The 16,919-nt window shown below is 41.7% G+C and overlaps 1 protein-coding gene across 17 annotated transcripts in view; it reads right to left on the bottom strand.

Annotated features, from left to right (window-relative positions):
* Positions 1–16,919, bottom strand: part of BBX (BBX high mobility group box domain containing) — a 162,267-nt gene that overhangs the window by 20,206 nt on the left and 125,142 nt on the right. For 15 of the 17 annotated variants that reach the window (XM_054825111.1, XM_054825135.1, XM_054825206.1 and 12 more), the window contains 3 exons: positions 11,021–11,110; positions 3,524–3,724; positions 2,656–2,848 (listed from right to left, as the gene is read on the bottom strand). In XM_054825111.1, the coding sequence (XP_054681086.1) occupies positions 2,656–2,848; positions 3,524–3,724; positions 11,021–11,110 (484 nt within the window). The remainder of the gene's footprint in view (positions 1–2,655; positions 2,849–3,523; positions 3,725–11,020; positions 11,111–16,919) is intronic. The other 2 variants (XM_054825221.1, XM_054825230.1) reach the window with 1 other exon arrangement.

Below are 16,919 nucleotides of genomic sequence, written 5' to 3'. Positions count from 1 at the left end.
TAACACAATATCCTGAGGACAACCTGCAACACAATGCGAGGTCATGCAAAACCAAGATGTGATGGCATTTGACGACACAAAACAAAATGCACAGCTGAAGAGTAAGTTAAGAGCACACAAGTGCCGTTACTCTTTTTGTAAGGGAGTGGCTTCAGCCCTCAGAAGCGGAGATTTCGGCTGTGTGGTAAAAGAAGGTAAATGCACAGAGGCATATGTCATGTTAATGCAAGTCAATAGCCAGCTTTTAAGCAATATGGAAATATACTCATCAGCAGAGTTGCACATTGGGATTACTCCAAGTTTCATGACTTAACACTTCATCAGCCCAGCACAACATCCCTTTCATTACTACACCAGTGTTAATTTACAAATGATCCCCTGGCACAGGGAATCATAAAAATAAACTGCGCCAGAATTATGTGCTGGAAATCAACATCAATCATTGTAGCAGATGGACTTGGGAGAGCTCCTTTGCAGCTTGTCTTTAAAAATACATACACAAAGCACGTCACCGCCTGTTATCTAATCTCACAAGTCAGGTTCTATTTTTATTACAGTATGTGTCATTTGTAGCAATGAAAATCTGGGGCCCACTTCTTATTTACACAAGGGTCACTCCACCTCACTCTGGCACAGCTAAGACCCCAGCAGAAACGGAGGTACCAACGTACTTCACACAACTGGAGCGCAACGAAGTGGCCTTGGCACAAAATGCGGCTCAGGCTCACAGTGCTTAACCGGGGCATGCACAAGGTAAATAAAGCTAAACAGAAGCCTTCAAATGAAAACCATGCTGCCACTTCCAGACAAGCTCTCATCACAGTTGAAATGGAGTTTGGCTTCCATGGCCCAAGGCTCTGTAAAATTATTTAATAATTAAATTCAGGCACTGAGAAAATACATTAAGCAAAACTCTAATGCTATTCTCCGCATTTCTGGCTATTTGCAAATAAAGAAGCGAGTTACAAAATATAACAAACAGTCGACAGAGTAGTAAATAGAGAAGCATCTAGCCCATCAAATTTAGGTTTCTGTTTTGCCTGCCATATGCCAAGTCTGCAAGAGACATGGCTAAGTTTCTACTGGGAAGGAGTCCTCCCTGTTTTCATTTCCCCCAGGGTGATTACAAGCTGGAATTTACAACAGTTGCTGGACATTTGCCACTTCGGTGTTCTCAGGCCTCACAGAACGTGCTGCATCGCTCTAGCTGCAAGATGAGATGACAAAAGGGGGGAGCAATAAAGACAGACCCAAACAGAAGGCTGTGTAAAACATTAGCTCACTTCAACAGGGACAAGAAGAGGACAAGAACTCTTAAGAGGAACAAAGGGGGAAAAACCACAGCGAAGCAAACCCTGTTGCTCTTGTGCAATTCTGGTCAGTGTTAATGGAAATCAATGAAACCACAAGGGTGTGAGTGAGAGCAGAGCCTAGCACAGCACTTCCCAAGTCTCACTTCATGGCTTCTGACCACAGAGGATGACAGAAACAAGTTCAGACTTTTACTGTCTTGATAGCAGACACTTGTTTTGCAGAGCTGGGAGGAAAGGCCAGGCTGACTGCAGTGTGAAAACACTTCTCACCCAAAACAATGTTCCTTAAGCAAGACAACAGCTTCTGCAGAGAAAAGCTAGCAGGCTGGGTTCATCTGACTTTTTTTCTTGTAGGGCCCTTGAGCTTCTAAAATGCCTTTCAATGTTTGATGCGCAGCCTGAACACACAGGACTGGCTTGGTCAGTGGGGGCCACAAGATCAACAGTAAAATGAGGTTGTGAACGGTTTCATCAACCACTGCCTTGTGGAGTTTCTTAGGTAGCCAGCAATCTGTCAAATGCCATTTGCAGAGGCTGTGATGGTTTCAAACTGGCCCAGCATTTCCTCACTGACTTTCCACTGCAGGAAAGGATGGGGTTTCATCTCCAATAAGCTGCAGCATCAAACAACAACACTGGATAATTAAGAGCCAAGGAGGACTTGCTGTCATTGATTTCCTCCCAGCACAGGTCTAGCATGAAGGATCTGACTGTGCTGAACTGATTCAACAGCCCTAAGTAACCTGCACATTCTCCACCTTGTCTGTGTGGACAGTCTACTCAGTAACTGAGAGGACCAACCCAAACTAATGTGGCTTTCCATCACCCAGAGTTGTTCTGTCCCACGCCATTCTGCAGACGCTTTGCTTCCTACACAGCAAAGCACAAGAGTAAAAATAACAAGTTAGCTTCCTTCAGCCATGCTCAACATAAAAACTTTGGCTGAAGTTACATGAAATTCTCTCCACAGTCTTAGGCTACCAAAAAATACAAATTAGCATGCAACAGCTATTTAAATCTGCTATTATCCAACAAATGGCATCTGATAATTAGAAACCCTCAATCATTACGATCTCAAGGAGCATATGAACCTGTTTATATACAAAAATTGGTAGGCAAGCTTACCAGGGAGGATCATTTTACTGACTAATGAAACAGATTACCTTGTCATTTAGGTGAAGACTTAACACTACTAAGCAAGTGGTGTACAACAGACATTCATAGAAAGCTGTGGAAGAGGAAACACAGGGCAAATTAAACGGTCTGCAATTCACACGCTTTCTGAACAAACTGGCAGCCACATACTATGCACTTACACAACAAGGGGAAAAGAAAACCATACCTGTGTACATTTTCCATGGCTGCTACTTCCGCCAGAGCAGCTAAGCTGAAAAATGCAGACACCGCTGGCATATCTGATGTAATACTATGATTTTCTTCTGTCTCTGCATTTCTGGAGCATTCACTATTGCAGTCTGTTTCTGCGCTTGATGTTTTTTGAGGAGTACTTTGTGGCAGCTCTTTTGGCTTCTCCTCTGCAATAAAATAAAGTTAAGCTTGCAAATCTAGCCTTTATATTGACAGCAGCACATCGATACACTGACTAGTCTGGTGTTAACAGAATCCTTCCCTTTAGGACTTGGATTTTGCAAGTGTAATTCAAGTCAAGCTGCAACCTCTTCTGACCGAAGCTATTGGCAGAAGCACGGTACTAAGGTTTGTGAAGCAGTTTACTGATTTTGGATTCAACTGAGTTTGATCTTTTAGGTCAGGCAAGAGAGCTTTTGTCTATGTTTTAGATACAGAAGTCCTGAAAGATTATCTTAACTGCAGAGGACTCCTGCAAGCGCTGTGGCACTCACTGTCATATTATGGAAAACATTTTTACATCCTGTAACTAGGTGCAGTGTAATTTCTTTGCTGGACTGGAAACAAATTATGAAAGGTAACCATTTTCCATTACTCCCTACATCAGCTATCAGTCTTAGAGAGAAATATCCAGGCAGAGAAGACAGATTTGGGCATTCAAACAAAAGAAGCTGGCCATTAAGGACTCACTGATTTCCCAGTTGATTGATACCTGTATTTTAAATAATGACCTTTCTGAGCAAGTATGAAACCAAGCTGACTGAAAAATACTTCCTTGATACTATTCCAATGCCATCTCCAATCATTCAATTTTAACAAAATTCAAACTCCCATTTCTTTACCCAGTGTCCCTCCTGCTGGTGACACTCGACCATCTGCTGTTCGGACAAGATGTGTGATCTTAGTTTTTCTTGCTTTCCTTTTCTGGCTGCCAACTAAAGGCTCATGCAACATTGCTGGCTCTGGAGTGTTTAGGGCAGATGATAGAGAAATTTTATTCTTCCAGGCAGACTCACTGGAATTTCTGTCTTCTGAGAGTATGGCTGAAAGAGGACAAAAATGTTTTACATGTAAAATAATTCAACTACTAGCTATGCTCATTTACCATTTTGCATGTATCTGCATAAAGCCTTCCCTCACAGGTACTCAGAGCAAAACCCATGGGAAGATATGATCCAAATGCTGCAGATGTTTGCAGGGGAATAGTAGCATCAGCTCATACAGATATCCCAGGACGTTCAAGTTTCTAGTATTTGCAAAGGAACCTGTGAGATGGGCAGCAGCAATTCAGTGGGAGCAGGGCATCAAACAGGCTGTATAAAACACTCTGCAACAGAAGATGCCAACAAGTAGCTAAGAGACAAAACATATTTAAGGAACAATAATAGTCCTCACGTAAGCTTATCTTAGCTCACAGATAGACTCACAAGCAGAATTCAGGGAGTCCTGACTAACCCCCAGTCTCTTCTCTATAGTCACTCTACATCGTCTCCTCTAAGCAGAGGGAAATACTGCCTTTTACAAAACAACAAACCTTAAAAAACACCCAAAAGGCAGCAAATAGAAAAGCAAAGCTGGATCACAGTTGAAGAGAAGAATGCTAAAAAAAGAAAGCAAGCACAGGATAAAATACTGTGACAGAAATACTGCCTACATAAAGTCAGAGAGTGAGAAAGGAACAGTTTGAATCTTTCTTAACAGTGCCAATGTTGGCATTTGGAAGCAGCCTTCTGCCCTGAACTGGAACGCGATCCCAAATTTTCTCTTGGCTAAACGGTCACTTTAATCTTGCTCATGAAGAAATTGGTCAGACAGCAATCACAAAATGTATTTACACTTCCAAAGTCTGAGATCAGAGCGTAGTCATCAATCGTTTGTAATTTCCATTGATTTAATAAGCCATACTGCTGATACCATAGGGCATCACTAGTCCGTAAATTCAATCTGTGACATCTTTTTTCCTCCTGTCATAAAAGCATTATGAGGCCTACCCCATCTGCGATCACTGCAAGCTAGGGTTAGAAATAGACTACAGGTAGCAAAGGGAATGCCTGAGTAATTTCTTACAGATGTTTGTCTAACCTGCTTTGCAATTGGGAACACTCATGGCATCTGCACCGAGTCCTTGGGGTATTTTTTCCCAGTGCACTGCCATCCCAAGTGATTACATATTCTTTCCTCATACCTGTACCTCATCTCCCCTGCTGCATTTTCAACTCATTATTTTCTTAGTACAGAAAACCCGCCAGGTTATACCCCATCTCTTTGCAACATTCCTTTACACATTTCACAGCTGTTACTGTGTCTACAGTTAGCTTTCTCTTCCCCACAATGTCTTTCAATCTTTCTTCCCATTTTAAAGATATGTTTAAGACCCATTTGTTCACTTTGTGGGTGGTAGGACCAGCAAGAATTATGTGCAGAAAACTCAAGCCAGAGTGGCAACAACTGCTCTTTCAGAAGGGCTAAGCACTGAAAGAGATCAGCCTCCTACACCGAGACTGGCTGCATCGCACAGGAGCACCCAACCCCACAAACCATGCACAGTAGCCAAGCAGCCTGCATGGATTTCGCCGTCTTTCATCTGAATGTGTACTTACGGTTTATTTATTGTTTGGTTTTGTAGATTTAATGAGCTTCCTATTTAAAGATAATATAGAATGAATCACAGAAGGGTTTGGGTTGGTTGGAAGGGACCTCAAAGATCATCTAGTTCCAACCCCCCTGCCATATAACCTCTATCTTCCGCTAGCTTCTTTAACTATTAACTGTGTGAGGATGCGGACTGGGTGACGAGAAGAGTTGAAACACATTTTATCTTGTTAGCTGTTGTTCTTGGCTCTTTTAAGTGGGAAGGGACCTTTTAATGTTCTATGGCATAAGAATACAATGAGATCTAGTACATATGTGTAAAAACATTTGGAAATGTTCCAAACTTTAATTCGTTTATGTTCTTAATTCATCTTCATATCTTCTCTTGAAAAACATTTTTGAACTTGTGCATGCTCTTTATTTTGGAAAAAACCTACACAGCTTCAATTAGCTTTTCTCAGTGTTTAGCTATAGATGCTAACCTTTCCAGAGCAGAGCTATGCTGTAAAACTTATTTTTTGCAAAAAGAGCAAGAGCAATCACAAGAAAAGATCTGGCCCATAACAGTCCAATTAAGTAGAAGTGCCAATGACTGCAAATGTGACTTTCAGGTAACTCAACTGGGCTAATAGTGAGATGTTCATATAAGCTGACTGTGCTGAGACCAAAATCTTAATTGGAACGTATAATTAAATCAGCAGCTTTCTCTCTAGATTTCTTGATTATGTATTAACGTAATGGTTTGGTTGTAGTCCAACACTATTTGTTAATTCTGATTTGGAGATTTGCTCTAATTAGATAATACTTTGACAGTGCTGTTTAATTCTAGTTTGATAGAGTTTATAATGGCTTTAATGTTAGTAATACAAGTCACTTTTTTTTTAACATTTAATAAAAATATTAAGACATGATTTCAAACAATAACATACAATAGAAAGAAATCTGATTTGGTATGTTTTTAATTAGATGTGTGGTATATTATAAGCCATGTCAGGTCACTAGAAATTAACTTAATCGGTCAATATAGTAGACAGTTCCCTCTTACATTTGTTTTCTTTCTCATGCTGCATGCCTGAAAAAGCTCAAGAAATTAAAGATAAGGAAAAACCTTGAAAGGCAAAATAAAGAGAGGGGGCAGTTATTAAAGACATAAGAAGGAGCATACGACATTGACATATTTTACTAAGAAATAGCAGAAGGTGGCTGATGAACTCAGGATGCAGCAAGTATATTCCCTCTCCATGTTTAAAGGCTTTTCAATCTTTGAAAAGAGACTTCAGAGTCCTCTACTTGTTTTTCTCCTTTAGCTCTAAAGTAAGCTCTTTATCATTTCATCATAATATTGCTGCCATACAGTTTTGAAGAAGGAAGGATTAAAGGTGAATAGTCAATGAGAGTGTGAGTGTAAGTGTGGAGCTCATTGGGATAAGAAATCATTGAATTGACTTCTTTGCAGATTATTATTCAAGCAGACATAACCTGGAGGAAATCACACAAAGGCTTCACTCATAAGACCCTTTGGACTACTTTCTCCTCTGGAGTTCAGTGCAAGTTTCAACAACCTTTTAGCTAAGCTAGGTACTAACAGGGATCCTCCTGCACCTCCTTCAAGAGAAACAGCACCCCACTGCTTCAGCTGACAAAGGTATATCCATTCAGATATATACCAGGACTTGGTTTTGCTGTGCAGAAAGGGCATGGCTAAACAAGTTTAATTCCCTGTGTTTTTCTTCAATAATTACTTTAATCCATTTCATATCTCTTCTGTTTCCACACAGTCCTGTGTTCAAGAGCTGTCCCATGTAGAGCTCAGCTAATTTTCAGGAGAATGCTGTCAAGAAATGAAATGAGGTTCTGCAGCTACTGTGCAGTCCTGCAAACAGATACTTACATGGTTTGCTTTCCACATGACAGTAGTTCTGCATGTGCTAAAGGGCTATTTTTGCAAGCAGAGTTGAGCACATGATATGAAGATGTGGGCCTTTTGGCATGCTTACACCACAGTCACAAAAACGACTTTGGGAGAAAAACATCTAGAGCTCTCTGCCAGATGGTTTCCTGAGCTAGATTTGTTACAAGATAGCACAGACAGTTTACCCTACTCTGCAGGCATGCAGAGTACATTTCCCCTCATCTTTGTGAACAAGAAAAATGAGGTCAATTGGACTTGACTTGGCACACAACAGAAGCGAACAAGCTTTTCAGACTGAACCTCAGCAACACACAGACAGATTTAAAGGAATTTCTTCAGTGATGCCTATCTGTTATGAGAAAGAGCTGCAGAAGTTTAACCACATTTAGTGGAGAACGAATGCTCTGTAGGTCCAAGCACACTGGTATCAAGAAGGAAAGGTGGGCTGTAATGTTTTAATTGTCTTTATGAAGCTAAAAAGGGAAAGCCTATTAAGACAGAGCAAGTGCCTCGGGAACCACTTCACCAAGGAACTGATGCCAAGCACACTCTGACCTATACCCTGGTAGAAATTCCAGCTCTTCTGATGGCAGGATGCTGCTGCGATACCGCTCATGGGGTCAGGCGGCACACAGGGCTGCAGCAAGGGCTGGGTGACACCACCTGACAAGGCAGCAGATAGTCAAGCCAGGTGTACAGAACAGCTGGCTGCATGAGAAGCTCTGCTGCATGAGCCTACGCTGACCCAGCTGTCTTCTAGCCTTGATGGATGCCAAAGACACAGTGGCACAGAGCTGCTGGCTCCCTCTGGGCTGCAGGCCCCACACAACAGGGCTTTCTCAGCAGAAAGAAAAAAAAGGTGATTCTGCTAATTTTCTGCACTTTCTGTTCTTTCTCAAACATATGCGCTAAGGCTGTACAGAGTAATGTGCGTGTGGGAGAGCTGATGGAGGATCAGCAGCAAGCACTTAGCTCCACCAGCCACATGAGACAAGGCTCCTTCACACATCAGCTAGTGCTGAGACTGGTGTATATGTTCATCATGTCTTCTCCCCTTCTGGTGCAAAGGCCAGCAGAGCATCTGGTTGTTACACAAACCATGCGAGAGCCCTCAGCACAGCTCACTAAACGTACCTACAAGGAGTCAACATTTGTGACTTATCCCTTGTTATTTAAAGTATTGCTTCCCACCAGAAAGCATTAACGGTGTGGCAGAAAATAAATCTCTCAGTTGAGTGGTGTTCAACCTCCTCAAACAGATATAGGTTCAGCTTTGCTTCTGTCAGCCTTCTTAAGGAAGTGACATATCTCTTAACATATTCAGTTGCATTACTGTGCGCTCCCCTGCTAGGAGGAGCAGGGGTTGTGGCACGTCCACCGGTACTTTATTGGGCTGCATTTCTCTCAAACACCTGCAAACTCGTAACACAATGCTGTGCACAATGTGGTCACATGGAGTCAAAATCCACTCGGATACTCAAACCAGAGACACATTCAGACATCATGATCCAACCACATCAAAAGGTGCCTTTACTGCATTTACTTTTCTTCATTCAAAACACAGATGCACAGAGACACCGTAAGATGACAAAACATGAATCCAGCATGACTTCTGCTGACAGCAACCCTTCCAAGTGTCTCCTCTCCAGCTATAATAATATTCAAGCTCCTTCCTCCAGCAAAATTAACTCCATAAAAACCCAAACCACACATTATAGACTTGTGACTCACCACAAGTATAGGCTACCCATAAAAAGGAGGTTAAATTTTCATTTAGTGTTTGATTCACTAAATCCTTGTATATCTGAATTGAAGATGTTGGGATTCCCAGCTTGAATGCTGCAGAATATGGGACAGTGGAGTCAAAGAGTTTAGGGCCAGGCTGCCAATGAACTCATGAAAGGCTGAGGTTACGTAGGCAGCACACGATGGTGAGGCTCTACGTCACCTGCAAGGCCATACCCACACTGCGCTTTGCTGAATAATGCTTTGCTTTCAGTGTCACTACGTGGTACACTGAAGAGCAGGCAAGACCCCACATTTTTTCCCCTTTGTATCTCAGAGGAAATGTAGCTCCCCACCAGTATATATATCCACCGTTTTTCCTTTAATGATTTCTACGTGGGTTGTGTAAGACTGGTAAGTTCCTTGTGTCTTCAGTCTTGGGAAGAACGTAGCAAACTGGCCCTACTCCAGCAAATGCACAGACACATCTTTAACGTTTAGACACGATGACATTATTCACATGCTTAACTTCCAAGGACATGCCTCTGTGTTGTGCTGGAGCGAGGCCAGGGTACTCAACACTTGCCAGGCTTGAATCTTTGATCATAGAGCACACTTCACTTGATAGCAAAACAAGCTGGTTTCTTTTAATCAAATGGAGGCTTTGACATTTTGTTTAGTTATATTTTATATCTGCAGATTTTAAGATTTTTTTTTTTTACTCAATCATGTATTAAATACTTTGTTTCTTTTCCCACAGGAGAATTTAAACACCCATTTTTCTTACTAATTTGTCTACACAGTCTATTAATAATTCAGACACAAGAATGTGAATGCCACCCAATAAAAGCTGTGTTAATGTATGATGCCTTTTTCACATCAGCATGGAAGCAAGATAGTTACCTCTCATGAGCAACTCCCACAACATGTTTGTTGTACAAATACAATGTAACAGTGCAAGGAATTTCAAAACACTTGCACTGCTGAATGCAGCAGAGCTGGCAGAGCCTATGTGGGAAAATAGTGCATGCGCACCGCAGAGGACACAGAACAGCATCAGGAAAGGAGAAGAAATGACACGGCCAAGCCTTAGGGAAAGATATTAAGCATAAGGGTAGCTGAGGGAAATGGAGATGGGGATAGTAATTTTATAAAAAGAGACAGATATGGATGAGGAAAAAAAATGGAAGAAATTCATGGAGCTACCTAAGCAAGCAGAACCAGAAAGGCTCTTCTACAACACAGGGACAATGTGGGAAATAACTCCACTGTGGAGGAGCTGAGGAATAGCCTGGGCGTGATCTGGGTAGTGTGGGCAACATGACTACAAAAGAAAAAAAAAAAACAAAAACCAAAAAACAACAAACCAACCCAGGGAAGCAGGCTAAGCTATAATCCTGTACATACTGTACACTTGAAAATGCCCCTCAGAGTTCTGAGTATGCAGGTGTGCAGGACCGGAATACTATAACAAGAAAAAGACTTTGGAGAGCTACCAGCAGGACAGCAGGCAGAGCAAGCCCAGGACATAACTTAGAAAACTGTCAAAATTATCTTCAATCTGAGGCAAAAAAAAAAGCTGGTTAAGATTTCTACTGAGGGAGGGTTGGTTTAGGTTAGTATTTCTGAGATCTGGTGTAGAAACAAGCTCTTACATCCTGACCAGCTGCAGGCTGTGAAGTTCTAGACAGGGAAGTCACAGAGAGGAGAGACAGGGATATGGATAAATGCTCTGGCAAAGGGATAAATAATATGGTCTGTGATATAGAAGGGATGGACAAGAGAGCAATCAAAGGACTGAAGAGCTGCGGAAGATAGAGTTCAGGGCCAACCGCAGAATCGCCTTTGCTTTGTCAGCTCTGCTGCATCGCGTCTGGAGCAGGGAAACTGTAATTAGGGAGATGCCAATTAAAAACAAAACAGCATCATACTGGAATAAGGTAATATGATCAACTGCAGCCAGGAGCTAACGGAATCAAAGCAGACAGGGAAATAAGGGATCAAAGCAATCAAAAACTAGCGAGCTGAGTAGCCCCTGTCTAGAAGCATTTCCCCGAGACTGAATTGAGAGAAGGCGGCCCAAAACCTTAACTAAGTAATGCACCAGTACCTGTGTCCGGAACATTAAGCTTCTCCTTTCTGTGCTTACATTTGCTGACAATTTTGTGGAATAAGTTCTTTTTCTGAGACTGGAATGAACCTATAGACAACATTAATAATACATACTTTTAATTAACAGTTTTAAAAAGAGTACAACAGTCACAGTATGTACTATACAACCTCCCCTTCCACTAATACAGGATGCCATTTCATGGAGAAGCACAAAACTTGACCTTCTGCCCAGAATGGACTCTGGAGGCTCTCGGCAGGCTGTACTTCAACACATCAGCTCCCAAAGCTTAAGTGCATACAAAGCATTTTGGAGAATGATCACCTTAGGAAAGCTTAGCCATACAATAAATCAAGGGGTTTACTTGCTTGTTTGTTTGAAGATATGCTCTCTTTTGGATGTATGCTAGGTTTGGCTGGAATGAAGTAAACTCTCCTCATAGCAGGCTGGATGGTGCTGTGTTTTACACTGGTGACCAAAACCAGTGTTGGTAACACACCAATGTTTTAGTTACTGCTGAACAGTGTTTACAGAGCATCAAGATCTCTCTTTCTCACTCTGCCATCCCAATGAGTAGGCTGAGGGTGCACAAGAGGTTGATCAGCTGACCCCAATTGACCAAGAGGTATTTCATAACACATAATGTCATGCTCAGCAATAAAAATGGAGGGAGAGTTTTTTTTTCCCGAGTAGTCAGTGCTCAGGGACTGGCTGGGCATCAGCTTGTTGGTGGCAAGCGCTGGCTTTTGCACCACTTGTTTCTTCCCCCCTCCCTTCACTTATTAAGCTGTCTTTATCTTGACCCATGAGGTTTTTGCTTGCTGTTGCCCTTCCAGTTCTCTCCCCCATCCCACTGGGGGAAAGCGAGCAAGCGGCAAGGTGGGGACTTACCTACCAACAAGGGCCAACCCACTCCAGGATGCAAGAGCTACTTTTGCCTTTTTGGTGACCAGAAATGAGTTTATATTACAGGCAGAAGTAAAAGCTCTGAGGAGAAGGTAAGGTTATGCCCAGCTAATGGTATCATTCCTACTTTGATAGCAGAATGTTTACCAGTAGTAGTCAGAAAACATCTTACGTGACATCAGACCACAAAGTATGCCACTAGCAGAGGTCATTGAGAAGCCATCCTCTGTATCATTAATGGAGTAAAGAGTGATAGAGCAGCAACATAAGACAACAGACCAAAGATGTAACAGATGCACAATCTCTCCATTGCAAAGCCACTTTTATGGAGTTTCTTTTCAGAAAGCGCACTTTAAAATCTTATTTGCAAAGATAGAGCAGGCAAGCAAGTCTTCAGGGTAGCTCAGAACAGACCTGCCCAAACAGTAATGAGAGGCACTGCAGGTGATGAGATAGCTTATAACCTAACAAGAGGGTGTCCTTCCCACCTGCAGCTGATTTGGAACAGGATTCTGCTCAACACAAATACTAGCCTTCTCCACTCCTCACCTTTAAAAGGAACCAGACACACACACATTGGCTACTGAGACACAACTGCAACCATGTAGTAGTAGCATGCGATCAAGGTAGGTCTTTATCATGCATCTGCAATTTGCCATCACTGACTCTATATGCAGGGAAAGAAGGAGAAAAGTGTGCAGCACATGGAAGAAGGATCTAGTCTTATGAAGGTAAAACCATTTACAGATACTAGGCTGTTTGAATAATACTGAAAATTGCTGAAAGCGAAAATCCAGCCAGAAACGGGCATAGAAACCCTAAGATTTTGTACATGTTGGCTTTGTGGCTCACTGCTGCTTGTTTTTTACTACTGAAAAAATCAAACCTTTGGGAAAAGATAATAATCTCCCAAAAATCTAGAAGTTAAACTACAATCCAAATAAAGTCCAAGTGAGACACCATCTTTGGCAACATCAGCTTGAATCTGAATAGCCTCACTAGAACGTGTATAGAAAATATCAGAAAGTTCAACAGAAGAGGCCATATTCACTCAAAATGATTCAAGTGTCATTCTGGAAATTTTACAATAGCTTCCTGAGTTTCACAGAGTTGGATAAACAGTCTAGTGTCAGTGCAATAAAAATGTAAAACAAGGAATGAAAAAGCTCAGGCACGTTGAGGAAAAGCCTAAGTGAAAAAACTGAGCTTTTCTGAAGAGCAAGGTCAAACACTTCATCCACATCAGAGACAAGTCTTCCCATAACAGTTCCAGAAGACAGAGGTAGAGGTGCGTAACTAGATGATTCTTATGAGATTTTTATTATTCATTCTTTTAAATTAGCAAATTAGTGATTTTTGCATGTGCTTGGAATAAACAACGTTACATAGTATCACAGAAGTCACCATTTCGACAGCACAACCTGTACCCTATAGACCATTTCAATCAGTATCACAGACTGCCAGCCAGTGCCAGTAACTCTAAGCAGAATAACCGAGATGAAAAATTCACAAAAAGATGACAAGCATTGCATTAAGAAGGAAACCTGTGTCTTCCATCTCTTTTCTACCATCCAAGGCACCTTTGTCATAAGCTTGTATCTGTGACATGTAGAGTACTCCAAAGCACACGTCACTTGCATGTTAAATTTTGTTCCCAAATGGAAAATCCAAGGACATTGACTTCAGTGGGGGCAAAAGAAAAGCTGCCTTTTCATAAGGAAACTTCCAATTTCCTACCCTTTTAGCTGTTATTCCTGTGAGAGAGCACCCATTGACACTTGCATACCCTTTGGCCATGAATGCAGTGAAAGAGAAGATGGGCTAATAGTTAAATAGGTCAATATGTCATACTTGGACCTGAGAACAACTTCTGACTCCATGAGAAACTTCATCCACACTCCCTGCCTGAACTACTTAGAGTGAACTAGAGGACATGCTCACTGTCCTCAATGAAAAGTGAAATTACAATCACTCTCACACTTGCACATACAAATTGTCTAGTAATTACTGAATAGACTATCTGGCAGTTCTTTGAAAAAGGCCACATCCCATCCTGCCTTTAGATTAAGGCCTAAGCCAATGAACTGCCAAATACAGGAGCTTTGCATGGCATACTCAGGTATGAAAACCAGAGCTTTTCTTTTAATGGAAATTAACTGAACTAAACCAACATGGAGAAGGCAAAATATAGTCTGGACTGGAGAGGACATCTGCATGTAGTAATGGCTGAACAAGGGGTCATTCCTGAGATCATGTGCTGGTTTTGCCTGGGATAGAGTTAATATTCCTTTTCAGGCTCTCACTAGCAGGTGCCCAGGAGCACAGTTTAGGCACACTCACCCATGCAGGAGTTTTCAGGATGGCTGTCTGGGCTACACCTGTTTCATGGTGACAGCAGGCAAGCACTCCGAGACTTTGAGCAAATGCCACTTGTCAACATTCAATCCAGAGAAAATCTATGACCAATAAAGCTACCTCACCTAAAAGGTTTGCTGTTAGGCAGTGGACCCTGGATGTGATTTCCTATAGAAAGCTGAAAAAAAATGCTAGCTTACTTGCTACTGTTATACAGCCATCTGCAAGTATAAAGTCAGTCCTTTTCTCCTGCTCATCGTTCTCTACTGGAAATATTCTACATGGCTCTTCCTCTCCCTAGCGCTTCAGCAGTTGCCACAGGATTTAATCACCTGCTAATCCCTGGCTCAGCCATTGTCACTGAGGGCGGTAGGGATTTCCTCCTGGGAATACTCTCTACGGCCCCAACAGCAGCTGCTCGAGGAAGCAGCAGGCAAGAAAATGAACCTACCATACGTAACAAACCATAACTGCATTTCCGGGCATATGCTCCCTCTGCTCTCACAAAGTTCCCTATTAAAAGGGCCTGATCAAATAGAGAACACTTCAACATGATTGTAAGAAAACCAGGACAAACAGATTTATGTCTGCATTTCTACATGTCTCAGGAGGAAGATGGTATATTTTTAGGTCATGATCTTTGAACACTATGGCATGCGATCTCCAGGCATCTGAACGCTTTGATCAGAGCCAAAAAAACCTCTGAGCTAAGACCAAGAGGAATGCCACAAAGAAGCATCCATTTTAAGCTGATGCTTTATTTCTAGTCCTAGAGGCTACAGACAAAAAAAAAAATTGTAGACAATCCCTGTCCCAAATAAAAGCACACTATGCATTCTTCTCCTTGCCTTCCCAAAAACGAAAGCTTTAGTGAAGTGCTTAGTGTATAAGTGAGCATTTCTTCACAGCACAAGGCAGAAATAATGACTATGCCTGTTGCTCATTTTTGCATACAAGCAGATTAGTGACTCACTGCAGACTGCTGACTTCTGTGTGGTGGGATGTTTTGGCACATATGCCATTGGAAAGAAGAAAAAAAAGAAATCAGTCACAGCTCCAGCAAATGTCGGAGCAGGCCATCTGCACAGATTCGGTAGACCTGCATTTTTCAGCCATTTTGTGACATTATTATTGTGTATGCACACTCCCAGTTCAAAATGCTTGAGGCAGAATTTGCCAAAGTGTTATGGCTTGTTCAATCCTGCTCCTGGTGAAGAAAGACCCCCATTAATTTCAGTGGGACATTTGGACAATTTGGAAAGCTCTGGGGAAAAAACTGCCTCTAAGAAAGTTCTAATTTTCTCTTATACATGTGGATTTGAAACAGCTTTCATGTCACAGGGTTCCTGAGGTGTTTTTTATATGAAAAGAACTGGCTGAAGCGAGGACTGGATGTGACAAGCACAATGGAATGAGTCAATGGGCACTGACCCACTCACTTTCCACTCAGGAGTAGGAAAATATCCTGACAATCCTGGCTGTTTGGGTTAGGTAGCAGATAGGCCTCTTGTAGGTATAGGTTAATGATATTTGACAGAAAATCAATCTGGCACCATTTACTCAAAAATAAAACATATTAAGGCATACAGCCTTAATTATGGGGGAGGGAGGGGGGAACCACCCCAAAACCAACAAACAAAAACATTTCTCCATTTTTATTCATCTAACATCCTGGGGAAGTTTTAGTGTGCAGCACTCCAACCTTTTCCAAATTTTACATGTAATTTAGTAGGCACTGATCTGTAGCTTGCAAAAATCTCAGTCTGAGAACTTAGACTGCCTGGGAAGTTTATATTCCTGCACATGCTCATTCAGAAAAAGTAGGGAATGATTTTAAAGAGTGTTTACTAAACCTACCCCTACCGATTATTATCTGTTGTTTGGAAACATCCAGAGGCCCCAACCACTAGTAGGCACTATTTGTGCTGGACATCTCTTTTAATTACCTTACAGACAGAGACAACTCCAAGAAAGAGCAAAGCAGCAGAAACAACACCAGACAACATGGTAATGCAGAGCACAGCAGAGCAACGTTAAGGTTTCCTACATCCCAACACAGTCACACCCGTAAGACTATATTGACCCTTCACGGTTCATGCTCATCACATTGCAAGAATAAGATGTTACTTTTGTTTAATTCTGATAGTGTGAAAAACCATGATAATTCAAAAAACCCAGAACCATTCCAAACTAAGCTCTATCATTTTGCACAATATGCCATTTTCATTTCCTGCAACACTTGCAGGACCCTGGCTTGCAGACCTGTATGCTGAACACCTTTGGACATCAGTATTCTCTAACTGTCTCTGGACTCATCACAGTTCACAGTTCACAGGCAAGCCAACAGCATGATGAGGCTGAATGGCCTGTCAGTACGCTACAGATTAAATTGAGGATACAGCTTAATGAATGTTTGGCTCAGCTGGAACAGTTTCCCTACTAAGTTAGTAAGCTTGCTTGTGTGCCATTTGGTTCAGGTTGTTTCAATTCCACAATTCACATTCTAATTTTAAGTATCCTAACATAATAAAACAAATTAAAATTGACCCATTGCCATGGAATATTTACTTTTTAGCAATCTTTCTTTTCCAAAAGAAAAATGATTTGACGGAAAGTTTTTCAGCTACCTCTTGAGAGC

Source organism: Grus americana, chromosome 1 (assembly GCF_028858705.1).
Source record: "Grus americana isolate bGruAme1 chromosome 1, bGruAme1.mat, whole genome shotgun sequence".
In the NCBI taxonomy this organism is placed as follows: Eukaryota; Metazoa; Chordata; class Aves; order Gruiformes; family Gruidae; genus Grus; species Grus americana.
This window is presented reverse-complemented; position numbering and strand designations above follow the sequence as displayed.